Source organism: Lineus longissimus, chromosome 7 (genome assembly GCF_910592395.1).
Source record: "Lineus longissimus chromosome 7, tnLinLong1.2, whole genome shotgun sequence".
In the NCBI taxonomy this organism is placed as follows: domain Eukaryota; kingdom Metazoa; phylum Nemertea; class Pilidiophora; order Heteronemertea; family Lineidae; genus Lineus; species Lineus longissimus.
The window spans coordinates 6,861,811-6,882,657 of NC_088314.1; the positions used below are offsets into that span (position 1 = coordinate 6,861,811).

Below are 20,847 nucleotides of genomic sequence, written 5' to 3' on the forward strand. Positions count from 1 at the left end.
AACGTGATATGAATTATGAATGCAAAACAAGAACTCCCAGTCTCTCAACCAGTTGACCTCACAGCAGTTTTTGGAACTTCTGATGTCAAAAATAGAATTGTGCTGACTTCAGCCTCATATGCTATCTTTACCAAAAGCACATCTGACAGACATACCGTTTTCTCTTGCTGCTTCATACTCAAGTTGTCCATCAACATGCTGAGTTTGTCCGACACCTCTTTCAGCTCCGCCTGTGTCTCCTTTAGCTTTGCCATCTGTTCTGCCAACACAGCCTCTGCACCGATGAGACTCTTACGTTTTGGTGCAACGATCTGAAAAAGAAATACGATATGAGTAAATTTTCAGATGGATTCCATTGCCATCTGGGCCTGGTGGCTCAATTAACTTTAACTATAAAGTTGCTACTATTGTAAATGAAACTTACTTAAGGAGATAAGCCCAGTTGTGCTAAATACAGCTGGTGTTTGTTTCAAACACCATTTCATCTTGGCCCTGATCTGCTAACAATGGCAACAGTGTTGGACTCGCTAAGTTTTGGGGATAGACTTCTGTAAGCATATAGCTTGTCTGCGGCAGTCATTACCTTAGCCACCTCGTCATATGTAGCAACAGCTTTTATCCATTTACACAATCCTTCACACGCTGATGACACGTTCTTGATGATCGCTGGGTCAAATTCGGGGTTTGTGATGTATTTTTCCCGGATCTTACGAATGACTACTGGCGGAATGTTATCCTTGTCATATTCCTTTAACGATTCGAGGAACTTCATGTCACCAAGCATCTGAAATCAGAAATGAATATTGAGAATTGTCAAAATCATTTAGATGCAAGAATGTCTCAGGGTTTGATCACCGACTCTTGTTGCAGGTACCTGCGATGAACGATTTTTGTCACATGCAATCATGATCCCAGGTTGCAGCAACTGAAATAGCTCGTTTGCGAGATGCTTTAACTGCCAGACCGCACTGTCTCTCTAGTTTTTAGAAAATCAGTCTGAAGTTGCAAAGTTTGCTTTTTACTCATGGATCAAGTCAATTTCAGATTAACTCTCAAACTTACCTTTTTAGCTGCAGGCCAATAGTCATCATACTGTTTTCCATTTGGATCTGTCATTCTTTCTGGCTTAATCAGCTGAAGATAAATACGATGAATGATAAATAATAGAACTTTGAATCAGTTCCAATTCCATCAGTAGCAAAAGTTGGAACAAAATTTTCAGCATTGGGGAAAGGAGTCACAGCCCACCTTCATGATGCACACAGCCTCCATGACCAACTTTACACCAGATGGCGGATTCTTCATAGACTTGACAATTGTGATATCATTTTGCCTGAGAGTGTCTAGAGCAGCGATGGCAGCGCTCAGGGCTGGCATGGCCCTGGCAAGGACCTCCTCACAGTCATCCTTAATTGCCTTGGCCTCCATGGCAGATTTATTAGCGACGGCCTCATCCTCTTCCACGATGGCTTTCTTGGCCTCCACTTCTTTTGACTCCTTTTCAATGATAATGATTAGCTCTTCCGTTTCTTTACTTGTTTCAATCAACACGGGCTTCAACTCCTGGAGCTCTACTTGCATGATAGCGATCTTGAAAATAATTCAAAAGACGTGATAAGCATCTTCAAAGTTTGCTCTGCACTTGCAATGGCCTCATCATCATTCGAGTTAAGCTCAAATTACAAAATTGCCCTGTGCTTGGAGGTATATCCTCCAGGGAGTATTCCTCCTCCGAGGCAGTTGTCATGGTTACAACTAACAGCAGTCCTTACACATGTCAACAGGCAACATCTTATAGAATTGGACAAGAGACCTCAGTAACTCACCTGGTTTTCAGAGAATTCCAACTTCTCCAAACCGACGACATATCGATCTTTCAGAGTCAGAATCTCAAGCCGCTTCTTGTTTAGTAAATTCTTAAATGTTTTGATCAGCTCCAGGTACGAGGTCGGCGTCACATAGTTTGTGCGTCGCATTGAGTCGTAATATCTGGAAACGAATCATGTCCTAAAATGTTGAAAACATATTGCTATGGCAAAAGGAAAGTCGAAATTTATCAAATTCACTCTTCGAAGTGCCACTGTTCACTGATGGGCATCAAACACGCCATAATCTTGGGCAGGAAGACCAAGTCACATTCTGCTGAAGTCAGTGGCGATGCCTGATGGCCAATAGGTGCATGCTCTACTTACTCCTGAGACAACTGCCTGACGCTCTCATGGAAGTGTTTGCACATGACGACTGCTTCGTGGCGTATTTCCTGTGACATCTCCACATCATCCAGAAAGGTGTGTGCAACCAACTCCAGTGCATCTTCTGGCCATGGCTGGAAATGAAATCGACAAAATTCAAAGTTACGTCTCCGATTAGCTGATCGGGCTAGGAATAAGTGGCAACCATGACAGGGGATTGAGCCCACGCAGCCTTGCGAATGCGGGACATCTTTACTCAGAATATCTGACTGCTCTCCACTTACCCTAAACCAATCGATGGTACAGCAACTGATGAGAGACGGGAACATCCTGAGACGGTTCCTAAATGCATCCCCAATCGGACTGAAAGCCAGGACAACATGAAGGTTCCGTCTGACACGCTCTACAAACATGGAGTACATACTAAGTGGTGTTGTCTCGGCTTTTGGGTCAGCTTGATGGGTGATCTGCTGCATCTGAAAGAACATTGGGTAGATTTATAGCTTCATGTAATCACTTTTTTCGGGTTACACGATTACTTCAAAGAAATCACTCTCTACTCTCTTTTGTCATGCAAGCAACAGAATTGTGTTCTTAGCAGCTTGAAAGGTGGGGTGTCATTACCTTTTCAATGATATCAAGCCTGTCTTCATTTTCATACAGATTGGGGATGTCTGCTGTATTCAGAATCATGTTGATGTCCTCAAGGAATGACTCATCCTGAAACAACGAAAGAAAAAAGTTTAAAGGGGATCCTATTGTTCAGGGAGGCCGTATTTATTGGAAATCTCGTTTGATCAGTGAAGAACAGGGTGTATCATCTTGCAATATTTGTGTAACTAGTACCTTGATTTGATGATCGCCAAACAGGAAGACCATCGATGTCCCTTCCTCGCCAGCTTTTCTCATCATTGTCCGTATGTCCTCCCGCCATTCGTTAAACCCGTAATTCTTCGTAATCTCAATTTGAAAGAGTTCATAATCGGCCATGAAGGCTGCAAGGCGGGCAGCGCTCTGACGGCCACTGCCGCCAATCCCGACTAAAAGGCAATGGCCGTTTGGCTGTTTGAGGACTCGGCTGATGCGGGAGATGTGCTCAATGGCAAACTGGAACATGACTAATTCCATTGGGGCCTTGCTCATCAGGTTGTATTCCTCTAAGTATTTTTCCATGGTCTGAAAAATAAGGAAAATTCAAAGGATTGTACAAAATTCTTAAAGGATAGCATGCTAATTCCTTCAGGGCTTGACAGCCCCCTGACCCCTAAATTTTTACGCATGTTGGGGTGTCCAGACGGGATTAGTCTCCAATTGAAGCTTGTGAAAGCAGAACAGGTAACCAACCAAGGAACTCTGTTCTAACACCCCATCAAGTGACCCAATTAGGACGATCGCTGGAACAGGAATCCACTGCAACCCACGACCAGTTCTAACACCACATCAAGTATACCCGTTAGCAAGACGCCGGGAAGAGGATTCAAACCTCCAGTGTTCCCACAATGCATCTGGTAAATGATGACCGAGACTGTCAAACCTACCTCACGTAGAAAACTCAAATCTGTAATCTCATCGTAAGATTTCTCCTCGTCTTTCACCACGACGTAATCCCCGAACATGAGACTTCTGATGTCATCGTCGGTCACATGTTTTCCTGGGGTCATAAGGTGGGCAAACATGGCATTTAACTTCTCCTTGAACTGACTCTCGACAACATTCTGAAAATTATACCAAAATATCTATCAGAGATCTAAAGGTATTTACGCAAGTGTCTTCTTTTCATCAGGCGACAATAGTGCAGAATGTGTCTAGGCAGTTGGTGAAGGAGCTAGAAATGAAGGCAGTTTAGAGTATCTCAATCCCTACCTTGACCATTTTGAAGAAGATCTCCCTGTCCTCCTCGTCAACAAGCCGGTCATAGATGACCCTGTAGACCTCATGTACCCAGAGCCGCTGCAGTTTCTGTGCCCCCTCAGAACCTATAGGGACCTTCTTAGGCCCTAGCAGCAGGATGCCCTGGACGACCCGCGCAAAGTCCCTCAGGTTGAAGATGTAATGAGACTTGGTTGGGGTGGGGAGGAAATTGCTGATGGCTTGTTGGTAGACTTCTGTCGTCGCATGGATGAGAATCTGAGACAAGGATTTAGAAAGAAACTGTCAAATTTGAGACTAAATGACCTCTGTTGGTTGTTGTAGGTGAATTAAAATGGCTGCCCTTAGCAAGTAGCAGATTTGTGCACAAATTTCTTCATGTACTTACCCTGGAGAAGCGCTTGAGCGTTGTATCGAATCCCTGATTGAAATGCCAGTCCATGATTGGCTGGAATATGTTCTTCATCGTCTCTTCGTTAAACGAGTCGATGCCGATGATGTTGAAGTGGCGCAAGAATCGCGGCGTGACATTGTTACGGCCACCACCAGGGGGACCCATTGCAGCCACCATGATGATGTCGACGAGTTCAAGGACACTTGTATCTTTCCTGGATAGAAGAATGGAGTTTCTGTTACCCATGGAAAGTGGACTACATTTTGACCAATTTGATTGAAAATGTGCAAAACTCAGAAAGAAGGTGGTTGGCATCGTGAGAAGGCCATGGTGCCTGAGAAGTCCCTTACCTATCAAACCAGTATCCCTGGTCAATCCACTGGCGTAGCACCTCTATCGGAGGCTGGGCTCCGTACTTCTCTTTTGCAGGCATGTTGAGATCATCGACAAACACGCATAGCTTTTTGCCGAGCTGTGGACCGTAGATACCCTTCCTTCTCCTGGAGAAAATGAAATATGTTAAAATCGTCTGAGCAATTATTGATACTCAGCGGCATTGTGTATAAATGCACTTCTATTTCCCTGACCCACGATAACGGTAGAAGTTTAGAGTGTGACACTGTGCATACCTTTCGAGTTTTGAAAATATGATGTCCTGAGTTTGATTGGCAGATGTCTGAGCTGAGAAGTTCACATTGTTTGGTATGTATTTCTCTTTTGGCAACTTGAGCAAGAAATCATTCGTTATGGCACTTTTCCCGGTTCCCGTGGGACCGACGAACAGGAGCGGTTTGTTCTGCGGGAGGAATTTGTTGAGGAAGAAGCGCTGGCGGACAGTCTCTACCGTTTGGATGATCAACTCGTTCACCTGGAACACGGAACGATTCGAAAATAAATTTGGGTGTTGAATAAGAAACGGGAGGAATATACTACACTTCGCCAAAGACACTGACCTGTAATGACCACCCAATTAAACCTACACAGGTGCAGAAGTGTCAAAAAAATGTAAATGCATATTGCAAAATAACTAATGCAGGTAATGTCAAACAAACTTGAAATCAAGAGTATTGACCTTGCTACATGTTGCTGAGGTTCGGTGAATCTGTAATTGATACTATGGAAGTTATTAAAATTCAAAAGTGTACCAATTTTTTGGTGTCACCCAGTATATACATGGACTTCTTCAGAGTTATTGTTAACCCAGCAAATTAGAACACCATCACCATGCGAAAAAATCAACTTGGATATCTTCATCAACAAACATGATGTCATCAACAAACAAATGATAAATATAGGCCTTAAAACAAGGACGTTTCTCAGGCACCAAACTGTAGCTGAGAATGCAAGCAATTTACCATTAAAAACAAACTATATATACAAACTAGAAACCGACTACAACCTTTTTTTAATGCTACATGTTTATCATCAAAGGAAGCACTCGGTAGGCCTAAACTTCTGAATTTCTATCGCTTCAAAACGCTAACAAACAGACAGGACAAACCCATATTGTATTAATGTACATGTATTAGACAGGACACATGCAAAACGTGAAATCATCTTTTGTGGGTTAATTTTGTGGTCAAGTGAGGAACCAAATGACAAAATGTGAAACATGTGGAATGTGACAATAAAGCTTCGTTTTCGCTACAGTGGGAAATCCCATGGCTCTCACAGGAGGTGCTCACAGGCGTTGGATTAATTTTATGTAAGTTATAATGGCTTGGCATGATAACTGACCACAAAGCCTGTGAAATCGACAAAACAGTGACTGTGAATCGCTGTACTGGAGTTATCGGTGCATAGTTCATTAATTAAAAGAGTACTTGAAAGTACAATTTTGCACAATAACCTCATTATTTTTGTGTGGACAAATTGGTTAATATCAACTAACAACCGCATGCTATTCCCTGTTTTTATAAAGCTCTTCTCGATCTTTAAGTTCAACAATTACTTTGTTTAAAAAATAAATAAATTACCACAAGAGTCTGAAACAAGAGAAAATGAATCAGTTGAATATGATAATGAATATCAATCGATTTAATCAGATTATTAATCAATTGTTACAAGTAACACAAATGACCACCAAGATGAATTAAACGCACAAGACAGGCCGATTAAATCACAAACAAAACAAAAAGATTAAAAAGTATCAAAACACAAACAAATTTAATGGTGCTTCAGTGCATGTATCAGTTTCCTGGCTCCTTCGGGAATGATTTCTGTACCAGATATAACAACAAAATGAAAAAGTTTAGATAGAAACTTTTTTTGTACCAATGCCCAAGCTTACCTTGGCGCCACTTGAGATCTCCAATTTTTCAACCAAGCTTGACCATGTACACCACGACCCAAAGTTCTTCCTAATGTAAACGTAGTCGTAGATGGATCCCTTCTTCGGAATCAAGAGGTTGCGTGCAATCTTGAGATCCTTTGGCCTGCAAAATTGCAAGGAACTATGTTACACGTAGGAAGTAAAAACAAGGTAAGCATGATGCTCAGATTCTATTTGAAATCGACAGAGATTGGGGGAACCTGCAGAGTGAATACCCCAGGGGACATTGCAAGATAACAAAGTCTTTTTCACAGGAAAGGTCCAACATTTTCTCATTACCATTGTGGTGCAATCACAGCATAAGTGTGCATAAGGGTAATAGCCTCTCCAATAGCTTCACGTACCTTTGCACTTTTCCCGACTCTGAATCCAACACGTTTCTCAAGAATTCGTCAAACTTGACACGAGACAGGCCTTCGAGGGTGCCCCCTATTGACCAGACGATAGAGAAGAAGAAATGACAGATCAACATGTTCGTCCGCTCCTCGATGAGTTTCTGTTCCGACATCGATGGCGGCTTTTCTTCTTCTTCTTCTTCATCGTCATACATGTCGTGGTCGTCATCGTCATGGTTACCAATTTCTCTGCAGACGAAAAGGAGATTTAAAACTTTTCAGAAAAAACATTCCTCAGTTTGTAATCATGGGTAATTATTCTGTAGGCCTATATGTATGTTGCCCGAAAAAATGGCATGAAGTGACACTATATGATTGCCATCTGATTTGATCGACAACAGAAGAAGACTTTAAAAATGTTACTGACCTGAGCTCATCCAACATGCACCCGTAAAGCTTGAGCATGCTCATGGTGAGATGCATGGAATGACACGTGACATACTGCCGACAACTCTTGGAGACAAACTCAAGGCACGCTGGTAACATCCATTCGAATAACATCTGCAAGAAGAAATTTACAAAATTCGTTGGAGCTCTATTCCATCTCGAGCTCTGGGATCAATGAGTGGTCCAACGCCATTAGGACCAGTGAAGGTAACCCACTATGGCACCCACACTCATCTTAAACATTATGAAGGAAGTAACTTAATACGAGAAGAAGAGGAAGATCAGAAAGTAGCATCTCCACTCACCTTTATAATGTTTCTCTGCTCAACAGTCAAGTTTTCAGGTATGTCCTTTGACGTCTGCAGCCATGATTCGACGAGCGGATTCCAGCCAAGCTGCATCGGTTCCATGTAAATCATACCACATCTGCTGACCGTCGCAGGGGAAGCCTGCTCCAAATCCTGTGGCTCGAATATCATATTCTGTTTGTTACTCATTTGAATAATCTCGCCGCTCATCAAACACAGCTGAAATATGAAGACGGCATTGAAAATATTTTACAATTTACTATTTAATCAATCCCCAAAGTCTCATTCTTGTGATCAATGGACTTGCTTTAACCTTAACATACTATTTGATGTACATGTAATAATTCCAAGGAGAATTAATGCCTAACAGCATGTTACCTTTTTATTGTCATCTAGTACAGTGTTCATGTTTTCAATCCACACTGCATCGACCGGACCGTCAAACAGAATCCATTTTCGTTCCTCAGTGGTGCTGGAAGCATGATCTCTGAATGTGTTAGCCAAGATTCCTGAAAAGAAGAATTATGTTGCTGAATGCAATCATCAAGGGGCAGCACACAGAGTACAGGAAAGCAACATGAGGAACCTAAATAAGTGCTGAATTTTTGGACCGTTAATTATATGTCGTCTAGTCGGAAATAGAGAAAAGTTTGCAACATCCAAAGATTTCTTTTTAGAGAGGGAGACACTGGCTTACCATCTGACCATTCATGTGAGACGGGATCAAAGGAACCGTAGAGTTGACCCATCGTCACCGCCTTGGGGTTAATGATTGTATACAGCACCTGAAACAAAGAATTTGAATTTAAATTTCTCACACTTGAGCCTTTGAGTGTATGAGGAAAGATACCAGGCCCAATGGGAGGATGCCGGGGAGCTACAACAAAAAACGGTGAAAGGTAAATCGATATCGCACCATTATTGAATATAGATTCTGCTCAGTTAAATGTGAAATTTTCACTTACAGCATTTTCTTCCATGAGTCCAAGTTCTCTTAGGTTCCCAAGAGCCTTTGCCAGAGACTTGAAAGCTGAAGATTTCCCACCGATTGGGTCACCCACAATCATGAGGCCATGTCTCACCAAAATCATGTCGTAGATCTGTAAGTAAAGGAATCATGACCATTTAAATCTTGAAAAGTGATGAAGGATTATAATAAGCTACTGTGGCCTCGGAGTTGGACTCTCGACTGGCAGTCAAGAGGGTTCCCTGGTTCAAATCCCACAATCAGCGAGAGACTCTAGGCAACTTTCTAAGCAATGGTGATAAATTGATGAAAACTTACCTGTATGACCTTCTCAATGAACCATGGCACAGGTTGTAAGCCCATACTCTTCAACACATCGATCAGGGCCGACTCAAGGTGGCCGTAGTCAGGCTTGGGCAGTTCGACACCAGGAAACAAGTCGCTAATGATACCTTCAAAAAGCGGTATGTCTGGGGAGAGAAACTGTAAAACAAAGGAGAAAAACATAAGAATTCAACTAACAAAAGGTGACTTGCCCAAGCTTACAACCAATGTGCTATGTAAGGAATCGAACTCATGACATCCGGAACATGACACCAACTTTACTCACCTTGGGTAAGTTGACATCATTTATCGACCTCAATAAGAGCTTATCCTCATCTTCCTCCGGGTACTTGAGCTTTAGATTCCCGGCAGCCGTGAGGACGGACTTGACAGCTCTCATACCATAGTCGTAATGGTGTTGTGAGGACAACTGAAGACAAAGGGAAGCTTTTATGAATAACATATGTGGAGGGACTCTGGAGTACACATTTAGTGGAAGATTGTCCGAGTCACTTTTTGTGCTCCTCAATGGAATTTCACACAGACTGAGTACTGCATGACCCCAATGCTGCGGCCATATCTTGTTCGAAGTGGTCATTGTTTATGCTCATTGCTATTTACCTGTTCAGAGCAGAGTCGATATGTTGCAACAATCTTGGCAGAGAGACTTCGGGCGTTGACGAATCCCATTGAATAGAGTGAGATGGCAGCAATTAGAGCGTAGTCGGGAATCATCATGGCTACTGTCCTAAACAGAACCTACAAAGGGAAACAAGAACATATGATTAATGCTTATTGCTGAAGACACGATCTCAACCTTGCTGAGATGGAACTCATCTTGTCGCCGACAGTGGGGCACTCTGTCAACGAAATCCCTCCCCCAACGCAACAGAGGTCGATATGATGTGATAGATCATGTGATGTCACATGATGTAAATGGTAACCTCCATTTATCAGTGTAGTTTTATTGGCAGGAATGGCCAACCAACGAAAACAGGCCTTACCTTGAGATTGTCGGGTAATTCTGCTCGACCAGCGTAGCCAGGGTTCATGGTGATGAAGATTGTACATGAAGGGTCGATTGAGATCTCTGTCCCTTCGAAGTTGAATGTGGCCACCTGTTCAGCGACTGCTCTCTGGATTGTCTGAACCTGCTGGGCTATCACAGATAATACCTAGAGAAAGACACATATTGATAATTTGCCTCTTTTCAGATGAGGGCCACCACTGGTGGTGCTCTGTTCTGTTGAAACAAACAAAGTGGCCAACTAATTCGGTCAGCCACTGAACTCAGAGTCCCATTTCTTGTCATGAGTTGGGACATCGAAATCAACTAAGGCTGACCCCATCACTAGGCCATTCCATTCCAAGTGGCACTTATCTTTTGCAGGCTACCAGTTTACTCACCTCAAGTTCAATCCTGTTGAACTCATCAAAGCAGGCCCAGGCACCAGACTGAGCCAAACCCTTGAAGAACTTGCCCATCGCCTTGTAATCCAGGCCATCGGAACAGTTGAACACAACACACTGCTTGGCAACAGCTTTGGCTAAATCCTTACAGGTCTCTGTCTTGCCAGTACCAGCTGGTCCTTCGGGAGCCCCTCCAAGATTTAGCAGGAGGGCACCCATCAGAGTCCTGTAAAAGTAACAATTAAGTAACAAATGATATTAGATCAGGTATTCGCAGCCATTTGTGGGAGATTTGAAAAGTGTTTTCATTGAGCGACTGTAAGATGATGACATTCCTACCTGTAACATCTGTCAGTTAGCGGAGTGATGACCAGTCTGCCTGTATTCCCGAGATACTCGTATCCATAAGGCACTGTGGTGGTGATCATTCGGACCATAACCAGCTGGTCCTCAAAGTAGTATCGCAACTGGCTTATCCAGGAGAAGTCTTGGGGACTTTGAGTGCCGAGGTTATTCAAGTTGGAGACGACGTCTCGTGCTGAAAATGACACAAAAATATTGATACTGAATACACACTTACAAATATAAAAGATGATTTCAACTTATTTCAACTAAGTAAATAACCTCCCCTTTCGGTTTCAGGACAACCTGAATTATCGAATCCCTCATGATTTCACCAAGCACTTACCATGAACATCGATAACAATCTGAGCACCGAGTGTTGTCCTCGCCATCTTCGGAATCTTGCCTCTGACCAGGCCTACAATCTCCTCAATCTGGTGCTGGCTCTTAGCCAAGTAGGCCTCTAACCCACCTGGACTTTGGATCGCCTGAAAGAAAAAGAGTGGTAAGAAGCACACAAGATGACCCAAGGTTCGTTTCTCTGGACTACCGCTTGACTGGCAGGAACTAAGGCATCAGATCCGAAGCAAAAAAGATGGTAACATTTGTTTTTCTCTTTACCCCAAAGAATGTTCTTCCTTAACACAAATCTTATTGCCAAATTCCCAGAAAATAATTCAATGGAATTCACTCACGTTTGTGACTTCCGTTGTCCAGTGTATACTGCTAGATGCCAGCACGACCTGACCCGGCCAGTTCATCACCCAGTCTTTCCTCGGAGTGTTGGGGTAGGCAGCTGTGGCCTTTGTCATTGTCTCACGCAGACTTAGCTTCATCACTTCTTCAACCTGGAGAAGAAAGCACTGATACTGTAAACAGTGAAGTAGTAATATCACTATGACATTCAATTTGTTCACAGGATTCAAATTCACTGCAGATTGTCTACAGTTTCACCGTTGTCCTGGCTTCTTCATGACTGTTGTTGTTCATGTCTGATCTCGCAACTTCCCATGAGCAGACTGGTGGCATGGTCATTTCTCACCAACCCGACTCTAACTTTAGAAGAAGACAACTCCAAGTTAGCACCGACGTGACTTGAAAAACTTGGCCCAGAGAGCAGCAGGAAAGGACAAACCTGGCGCAGCCATTTCTCCACCAGCCCTCTTGCATCAGCTGGGACAATCTTCTTTGAGAACTCGACAACTTCTTTCTCGGCAGATTCCATCGCTGTGATCACTTTGTTGGCATCGAATGACAGCTGGGCGATTCCTTCGAAGCATTTCTTCAAATGTGGTTGCACTCGCAACGGGTCCTTCGTCTCGGACAAAATCTCCAAAAGTTCATCATTTGACAAGAAGAAGAACCTGAAAAACGATATCTAGAATGAGGTTTTGTCGACACTGGAAGCCTCTCTGTCAAGATTGTTGCCACGTATAGACTGTGCTCCAAACAGGTAAATGTCACAGAGCATAAACCCTGTGCTGTGTTTACCAAACTGCTTTTCAGAAACTTGCTCAATCTAAAGTCAGGCGATATGGTACACCAAAATCGGAGAATTGAAGCCGTTTCTGGCAATGATATTCTCATGTACCTTGGGAAGAACAGCCGCTTTGTCTCCAAGTAATCGTTCAAACCTTTGTGGATTTTTTCTAGCATCGTCTGAAAAGAAAAGAAGACACAGGTTAATGGAAATACTAAGAAACCGGAGTATGCCCTAAGTAACATTGAGGAGACTTCAAATCATCTACAAAATCATAATTTTACAATTACCTCAGATTCTTGCAATTTCTCTAACATCTGATCCTGTGAGACGACGACGAGAGCCTGGGGATTCTTCACAGCATTTGACATGATGGTTCTCCTGAAAGATGAAACATAACTTACATCAAATCTATCAGGGGGGGGGGTCATTTTGGAATATGGGTACAAGCACCTCCTACCCTTAGATTTGCCGAGTGGGGGAGGGCATGCCTACAGGGCCAATTTTTCATACTGCACTCATTTGTGACAGCGAAATAGCAAGGTCTGTTTCAGTAAAACTGCTTACCAGTGGTGGTCAACCTCTTCAAACATTTTCCCCTCTGTAGGAATCTGCTGCCTGATATCTGCCGAGCTGAAGATTGGTTCAAGGTATAACCAGGAGGCTTGCACCTTCAGCCAGGAGTCCAGGATATCCATCATGCGACGCTAGAAGAGAAAATAGGGGAATTATGCAGCACTGTTAATGCATATCCATGCAGTTGCAGGGACATATTTTTGGCTTGGAATTCTGTCAAACAAACAACCAAGGAAAACAATGAACACAGCCATTGCAATTTCAAATACCAACCATTAGATGATCCCAGTCATTGATCTCGGCTTCAAATGGTCCAATAAATGGCGACCCCTTCATGGTCGTCGTTTTGACGATGTGATCTTCCAATAGCACCTGGACGTCATCGATGGCCGAGAGGATGTGCACGCCCGTATCTTTGTACGGGATGAAGTTGAAGATGATAGACTCCCATTCTGATTTCATCTTCGTTAAAGCCTGGAAAGAAAAGGGTAGTCAATGAATAGATGCAGGTTAACTTAAACTGATCCTACTTTTGAAGTGCTGTTTCTAGCATCATCTAAGTCGCAGTGATGGCTCATGTTGGCATCATCTTATCCATCAATCAAGAGATTAAGTCTAACCCATCATGTCCCGCCCACCAGGCCTACGAATGACAGAACTTACCTTCTCCAAGGCAAATTCCTTGCTGGCCTGAGAACTGATCTCTGATAAATCGTCCAGGTACTTCTCTAAGTTCATCTGTAACACTTCAAACAGGGGTGTGTCTTTCTTCGGAGAGATGTCAAAACCAACCTGAAAAAATAGATGATTTATATCAATCTCAAGATGTTTTGACTCTTTTGGCTACCTATCAATTCCCAGGGCATTTTGACTCAATCCGGTGTTTCACGGTAGGCCCACTTACCTTCTCGCTCATCATAGCCCAGTGTCTATTCTTAATGCCAGGGTTACATAAGGCATTAATCAGCGGCATGTTTATCTTGAACTTCTCCAGTTTGGCCTTGATGGTGGCTGCAGCACGTAACGGGCCTTTCATGTCAGGGTGACCAAACGTCTTTGTCAATCTGTAGGCTAGTTTCCATAGTTGTTGCACCTCATCGTCCACCTCTTCTGCGTTGACCTCCAGCAGCGGTCCATTCATCCACTTGTCGTGCTGGCGATGAAACTGGACCGCCGCGTTCCATAGCTTATCATATGGGTCTTTCTTGTTCTGAATGACTTGGATCTCGCTGTAAGGTGTCTGTTGTCCAGTACCAAGGAGTGATTCTTCTTGATTTATACGCAGTTTCTGAAAAAAATAACATTTCATGACAAGCAATATATCAGTGTAAGGTATCGAACCCACGATGGGCAGATCACTAATCAGTCTTAACCATAACCACTGGCAATCACACTGATACCTACCTCAGCAATGAACTGCTCCACCTTCTCACCCATTTCTAGAAGTTCCAGCTGGTAGGTCTCCGCCTCTGACATCCGATCCCTGCTTGAGAAATCCTTCACAGCCTTCAGGCTCTCCTCGAGCTTAGCAGTGAACTTGTTCTGCCAGTCAGCGAGTTTGGCCAAGGCCATGTCATGCTGCTTTTGAAGTTTCATTTCACTGTAAAGAAGAGGAGTATATTAAAACAAGAGGAAACTCACGTTTTAATCGAGGGCATTACAAGCTTCTATTGCTGGACAGCCTCCTAGATTCACGAGGCTGCGTTTAGATGCTAAATGGATTTGCACCACATAACATCACAAAGTCTCGTAGCTCACAACACAATGACGAGACAGTCAAGAGATGCTTACCTGTTTTTAATGATAGGTACAATCCTATCCGGCCAGGAGAATGTGTTACCATTGAGCAGGACATCATCCTTGGGTAGATATGCATATTCCATCAGGAAGAGGAGGTTCCCGCCAGCTATCTCGAGCTTCTCCTGAAAATGGCAAGAAATTCATGAAGTTTTTTAACAATGGGACTGAAATCCCTGTCCACTGGGGGAAAATTCACTGTCCTTCATGATTTTGGCAGGCCAAGTGATCATGAAGTACATTGAAACCTCCTTTATGATATCAGAGTTCTTTTAGATGTAACTTTTTTACCTTGAGTTTGAGCAGCTCTCCAACCTGCAGATTATCGACATAATTCTGCAGCTGAACCAGATCATTTGTCGACTCCGCCTGTGACGTGATATGCTTCACTATCGTGTCATACTGCGTACAGATGCTGCGGTTGAACTTTCGGCTGTTGTTGACGATGTTCATGATCATCACATCCGCTAACGAGCGCGATCTCTTTATCATCCACTGAAAGTGACAATAGGAATTAAGTTACTATATAATACTCAAAAGCTACATTGATATTTTAGTACCCACAGAAAAATAAAAGAAACTAAAAGACGGTGATGGCCCTACCTCATGGAATGTATCACAGTCCAACAGGAACAGATGCATTGGCACATAGACTGGCATCGACCCAATATCGGACGCCATCTTTTTCAAGTTCTCGATCTCTCGCACATAGTCCCGTAGGTGGCGCTCTTTGTTTATGAACTTGTCCACCCGCCTATCGGCCTCTTTCGTCAACAAGTATTTGTATGGGTTGTAGATGCTTGCATAGCTGGAAAAAAATTAGATGTTCAACTCCTACCCTAATACCCCTCATCTTTTTCCTTTTTCTTTATTGATGCTCGTGACATTTGTTCTTTGCCTACCACGTATGACTACTCACGGCCAAATCTGAATATTGGTCAGGAAGGAGAAGATCATTACAAGACACTTCTACTTCTGACATTTAAAGGGTATTGCAATTGCCCTGTCATTGGTACCATAGCAAGATATCAGATATCTTGGTCTTTGGTCTCATTTGATGGGTATCACAATTGCAGCAAAGTGACCACCCTAAGACCACAAGTGGCACCAGGCCATACCAGTTCCCACTCAACTTCAAACAAAACTTTACCTATTTCACAACAACATCGGCTGTTTTGCATTCATATTTTGAAACAAAATAAACAGAGCACTAGGCCACTTACTGAGTAGGACCATGGCTATTGCTAAAGACAACCCTATGGATCCTCTCCTTAGCTTTTAAGACAATCTCCTCGTCGACTTTAACGGTGCTGATGCAAACTCTCTCCGCTTCTTCCACCTCATAAAACAACTTGTATTCAACACGCGGAATGTTGAAAACGCTCTCGACCATGGTGTCGACGATCGTGTTGAAGAATTCACAGACGCCGGTGAAAGATGGGACAAACTTTGTACTCTCGTTCAAGGTCATATCTTCATCCTGAGGAAAGAGAGGGCGAATGTCAAAAGCTTTTACGCACTCATTAACCATGCAAGTCCAACTGATCAGATGGTACACTCTTAAAGGACAAGGCGGATTATTACTTCAATATGTTTGATCTACTTTTTTATGAGTTTCCATCTGCACTTTCATAGCTCTTGCCTATCGTCTCCCTTTAAGATAAGTATATCATCATCAGAGTATCGATTTTTCACGGGCTAACTGAAAAGTCCACCTACATTCACATGCATGGGGACACAATTTCAGGCAATTAAACTAACATTCCATTTCAACAGATATTTGCACAAACATTAGCACATCCATCAATTCTGATTGAGCATCCATAAAAAAATGAATCAAATTATTATGTTACATTTGATCTGCCAGTTGCCAAGCTTCCATACAAAACCACTTACAGATAAATGCATTGGTGATAGATGTGAATAATACATGCATCAAACATTATAATATCCATTAAAACCTCCATTAAATCGGGCGACCAATTAGTCTCAACAGATCAACAGGCAAATATTGCTTTTTCTAACGATAGAATTCCCATTACCTCAGATGAAACAAATATAATAATGCAAAAACTGAGTTACAGGCGACATTAAACACATCCATGCAAGCAATAGCCTACATTTCTACACTATCATATGATAGTCCGTCATTGCATACATGTACCAGCTGAATTGGTTACAACTTTGGACAGTTCAGCTTTAAGAGATTACATGGAGGGGAAGATGAGAAGTATAGGATAGGAAGACAGGGGTTAATTGCCTCATATTCTTATACTCACTCCAAGTTGCATTTTTGAAAACTGTAATTATTAAAAATCTACTGTAGGAAATATATTTATTCAGGAGAACTAAATACTCAAAATCGGTTTGAAGCTAAAGAATAAGGAAAATAATCCTATTTTGATGGTCACCTGAAACATCTATATTTTTTAATGAGCGTGCATCTATCTACAAATATATAGCACACACGGGAAAATAAAACCTAGAAAGTTTAAAACAAGCTTCTGGTACACTATCTTAATACTGTGTTGCATGTTTAAGCTGGCCGAGTGACGAAATATCTATCTCTAAGAACAGCACACACAGGTAAATCAAACCTAGAAAGTTCAAAACAAGGTTCTGGTCCTCTCTCTCTAAATACTGTGATGAGGAATTGTATGTCTTCCACTTTTTCGTGGAGTCATACTTTAATGGGACATACAACAGATTTCTATCACACACTATTCAAACCTACGTAATCAGCAAGAATCAAAATGCAAATACTAGGACTACAAACCCTTCTTTGAACAGGAACCTTATCCAAGTTTCTGGACTCCTAACAAAAGATGTTTTGATATGTGACATGAAGTGCTTATACAATATTCATGCAGTTATTTCTGCAATTCTAGACACCAAGAGTTCAGTATTTACACCAGTGGAAATTTCAAATTCAATTAAAATTTTCTAATGTTTACCGAAATGTAGTAGGCCTTTAAGTGGATCGTAGGAAAGTGATGCAAACTGGGAATAATCCAAGAAAGTAAACATATTGTTTCCTTACCATAAAGAATCTGAGGGGATGCAACTTTTTTGGTAGGCCTAGCCCATCCATGATGTTGTAGTCGCCTTGGTACTCATTACCCTCCGAGTATTCCTCCAACAGGTCAACGAGGTCGTAGATGGAGTTGCGCACACAGCTCCGTAGAAGGACGGACATCAACGAGGCCACGCTGTTGAAGTAGTGGTCCATCTTGGTCATTCGGAGTTCCTATAAATCAAACAGGAAAGGCTAAATTGTAGTTTTTTTTAGAGCGCAAAGGTAAATCTTCCACCAAGTTGTAGATAAGTTGCTTACAGAGCTGCAGCTGGACTGACATCACTGAGGTTATGCATGCTTAAGAGGCGTATGCTATTTTGTGCCGATTCAAGCGTCAGCCAGGACCACTGGAAACCAGGGTCACTGCATCTTCAGGGTAGGAGGCCAAGGACTTAGGAGCCACTCACAGGTCCTCACATCTTTCATATGGAATAGGATATTTTGCTTGCCATGGCAGGCACCGGGTACAAAGATTCTGGTTTTTTGCCTCATTCAGCCCAACATCACAAGCAATGATTTCATGTGTTTTCGTTTATAGGTGCAGGACTCATGATCAGCCAATTGCGGGTTCAAAAGTCTCAACAACTTACATTATCACCTATAGGCATCCAGTCTTCAATATCATCTCTGTGCTCGCCGATGATATTGCAGCATTCCGTGGCCCAATCGGTCCGCAGGATGGCCGAGGCAAGCCGGCTTGAGTTTTGCACATGCTCGAGGAAGAGTTCCATAGTGAGGGGCATGACAAGCTTTAGGTTGGGGATGTCTATGAGACGGAATTCGCCATATCTGAAAGAGCAGCAGAACCAATCAGTGGCTTGAGTTAACCAACAGTAAAAGTGCTCAGCGCTCGCAACATTCATCTTCTTATTTTTAATTACCATGAGTATTTGTCATGTCTGTCTTGGGTCACTTCCACATGTTCAAACGATAATCAAACCAAATGACTTGATGCTTCATGATTTCCTAAGTGGAATAGTTGACTTACTTTGTCTCAAAATGATAGAGTAAAGTAGGCATAACTGGGTGGGTGATGTAAAGATCTGTCGTCATGAAATCACGTGAGCTCTCCACCAACTCATGCCAAGGAAAGTTATGGCGACCAGCAGAATTGGAGATCTGAAAACAAAATGAAGATACTTGTTACCCGTAATCTTGATAGAGAGTGGCTATGTTCAGACAGCCTACCTGAGTTTTCCTCTCTTAAACAGTGGCCTGTGACTGCCCAACACTTTTCATGCAAAAGCCAAGGCAGCTACTCCGAGATGACCACTGTCAAGCATCCCGAAACCAGTTGCACACATGGCAGTTTTTGGCTTCACGAAGCACCATTCGATGCCGGCAACATCAAGAGCCTTATTTCGGCCAGCACAGACATGAGACGAAGCAATCATAATATGAATTTCAGACAACATTCTCACCTTAATTGGCAGTGTGATCCCTAACCTCTCCTGTTCCTTGTCATCTAGCAAGACATAATCCAACTGAGCCTTCCTGACAGCATGTTTGTAGTCCTCGTCCATCTCCTACAGACAAGCAAAAATTAGGTAAGAAATCTTTGCAACAACACTGGGTTCTTTTATAATAAAGAGTGAACACACCTAAGTGAAAATCTGATGACAGTTTACCGTAAAGATACAGAATTAATCTAATTAATCCACAGAAGAACGCTATTATTATTACCTTAACAAATTTCTTTTTGGTCTCAGGCAAGTCAGCGAGTAAATCTTTTGGCACAAATTTTGAAGCTCCTTCCACCCATTCCTTACTCAGTGGTGCCACCATGTGAGGCTCTATGGAATTCTCTATGAGGTTGTAGTATCTGAAAGTGAAAAGCAGCTGAAGTATGCCAGGAACTGCTGTAGTGAATGTGATTAGGAGCATCCCACACCTGGATGACCTCAGATGAGTCTGTATACTGTCCACGCTAGTCCGACACATATGAACCACTTATGCCCATTAGAATATACCTTTCTTTCTCTTCTTCCAAAGGTGTACTAGGCCGCGTCAGACCAGTTGTGGAGTGAAAAAATGGCGGAAAGACAACTTCTAAAACTGCCTCCTCGTCTGCAGTGTGTTCCCGCCATTGGTCAACTTGGTTGGGCGACTGCTCCATGTCTTCTTCCGGTACCTCCTCCACTGGTACTTCCATTGTGTAGGTGGTGCCATTCAGCATTTCTGAAATTGAATGATATGAATTTGAGATGCAACGCTTGTCAGTAGTACGTTTCAGACAGTCCTACTCATTTGTCATTTGTTGCATCCAGGATCTCATCTTTACTCCTGCCAAATGGGCTTGTCCCTTTTGACTTTATGTCTCAAAGCACTTTACTATGACTCTCAACAGAGGAGGTGAGGATTGGTAACTGCGTAAATATTAGCCTTCTTTTTCATGCAATAACCTAGGCCACCACCTTCCAATTGGGAGCTTAACCTTAACAGTTCAAATTGGCACTTTCATGGATTAGCCTGTCAACCTTCAATTTTTTTTAAAATGAAGATGATCCTATTGAAAATCTATTTTAATCCAGACAGTTTAATCCACCTCAGCACTGTCCAATCCTTTAGAAAAAAAAATTAACAAGGAAATGCTTTCACTCAACACACTGAATGTTATTTCACTAAACACGAGCTTACGAAGATAAGTTTCGGGTCATAATTGCAATGTAAAACATGGATTAGGACTTGAATAAACTCGCCATGCATGTTCTCTTGACAGGCAATAGACTTGATGTCTATCAAAACACAGCCAATATTATTGTGATAAACCGCCATGTCATGTCCCATTTTCTATAGATTGACAGATCGACTTGCTGACGACAAAAAAATCTCAGATTCTGCTGATTTGCCAACACAGGAAACAAGGTTTATCATAGACTTGTTTTTTGTGCAGCAGCAGGCCAGAGTCACCATCAAATGGGTAGCTAAATGGTAGATAACACATCTCATGATTGTACGGACTCAAACACAGCATGGCATTCGTCATAACATAGCATTA

At 42.5% G+C, this 20,847-nt stretch overlaps 1 protein-coding gene across 5 annotated transcripts in view; it reads right to left on the reverse strand.

Moving 5' to 3' along the window:
- Positions 1-20,847, reverse strand: part of LOC135491518 (dynein axonemal heavy chain 3-like) — a 47,879-nt gene that overhangs the window by 14,559 nt on the left and 12,473 nt on the right. For 3 of the 5 annotated variants that reach the window (XM_064777465.1, XM_064777461.1, XM_064777464.1), the window contains exons 7-54: positions 19,820-20,027; positions 19,533-19,671; positions 19,271-19,375; positions 18,838-18,968; positions 18,440-18,638; positions 17,814-18,020; positions 17,550-17,588; positions 15,997-16,253; positions 15,377-15,581; positions 15,065-15,268; positions 14,768-14,898; positions 14,381-14,576; positions 13,881-14,264; positions 13,640-13,768; positions 13,250-13,450; positions 12,968-13,107; positions 12,691-12,781; positions 12,512-12,579; positions 12,056-12,284; positions 11,616-11,768; positions 11,267-11,408; positions 10,918-11,116; positions 10,576-10,804; positions 10,173-10,343; positions 9,790-9,927; positions 9,455-9,598; positions 9,163-9,327; positions 8,843-8,977; positions 8,575-8,662; positions 8,256-8,386; positions 7,875-8,096; positions 7,550-7,683; positions 7,132-7,371; positions 6,746-6,890; positions 5,085-5,323; positions 4,806-4,955; positions 4,450-4,669; positions 4,056-4,319; positions 3,731-3,907; positions 3,039-3,368; positions 2,817-2,912; positions 2,477-2,668; positions 2,193-2,326; positions 1,827-1,989; positions 1,249-1,590; positions 1,063-1,134; positions 584-784; positions 156-311 (exon numbers count right to left, since the gene is read on the reverse strand). In XM_064777465.1, coding sequence (XP_064633535.1) covers positions 156-311; positions 584-784; positions 1,063-1,134; positions 1,249-1,590; positions 1,827-1,989; positions 2,193-2,326; positions 2,477-2,668; positions 2,817-2,912; positions 3,039-3,368; positions 3,731-3,907; positions 4,056-4,319; positions 4,450-4,669; positions 4,806-4,955; positions 5,085-5,323; positions 6,746-6,890; positions 7,132-7,371; positions 7,550-7,683; positions 7,875-8,096; positions 8,256-8,386; positions 8,575-8,662; positions 8,843-8,977; positions 9,163-9,327; positions 9,455-9,598; positions 9,790-9,927; positions 10,173-10,343; positions 10,576-10,804; positions 10,918-11,116; positions 11,267-11,408; positions 11,616-11,768; positions 12,056-12,284; positions 12,512-12,579; positions 12,691-12,781; positions 12,968-13,107; positions 13,250-13,450; positions 13,640-13,768; positions 13,881-14,264; positions 14,381-14,576; positions 14,768-14,898; positions 15,065-15,268; positions 15,377-15,581; positions 15,997-16,253; positions 17,550-17,588; positions 17,814-18,020; positions 18,440-18,638; positions 18,838-18,968; positions 19,271-19,375; positions 19,533-19,671; positions 19,820-20,027 — 8,435 coding nt within the window. Of the gene's footprint in view, positions 1-155; positions 312-583; positions 785-1,062; positions 1,135-1,248; positions 1,591-1,826; positions 1,990-2,192; positions 2,327-2,476; positions 2,669-2,816; positions 2,913-3,038; positions 3,369-3,730; positions 3,908-4,055; positions 4,320-4,449; positions 4,670-4,805; positions 4,956-5,084; positions 5,324-6,745; positions 6,891-7,131; positions 7,372-7,549; positions 7,684-7,874; positions 8,097-8,255; positions 8,387-8,574; positions 8,663-8,842; positions 8,978-9,162; positions 9,328-9,454; positions 9,599-9,789; positions 9,928-10,172; positions 10,344-10,575; positions 10,805-10,917; positions 11,117-11,266; positions 11,409-11,615; positions 11,769-12,055; positions 12,285-12,511; positions 12,580-12,690; positions 12,782-12,967; positions 13,108-13,249; positions 13,451-13,639; positions 13,769-13,880; positions 14,265-14,380; positions 14,577-14,767; positions 14,899-15,064; positions 15,269-15,376; positions 15,582-15,996; positions 16,254-17,052; positions 17,074-17,549; positions 17,589-17,813; positions 18,021-18,439; positions 18,639-18,837; positions 18,969-19,270; positions 19,376-19,532; positions 19,672-19,819; positions 20,028-20,847 lie in introns of all 5 variants that reach the window. The other 2 variants (XM_064777462.1, XM_064777463.1) reach the window with 2 other exon arrangements.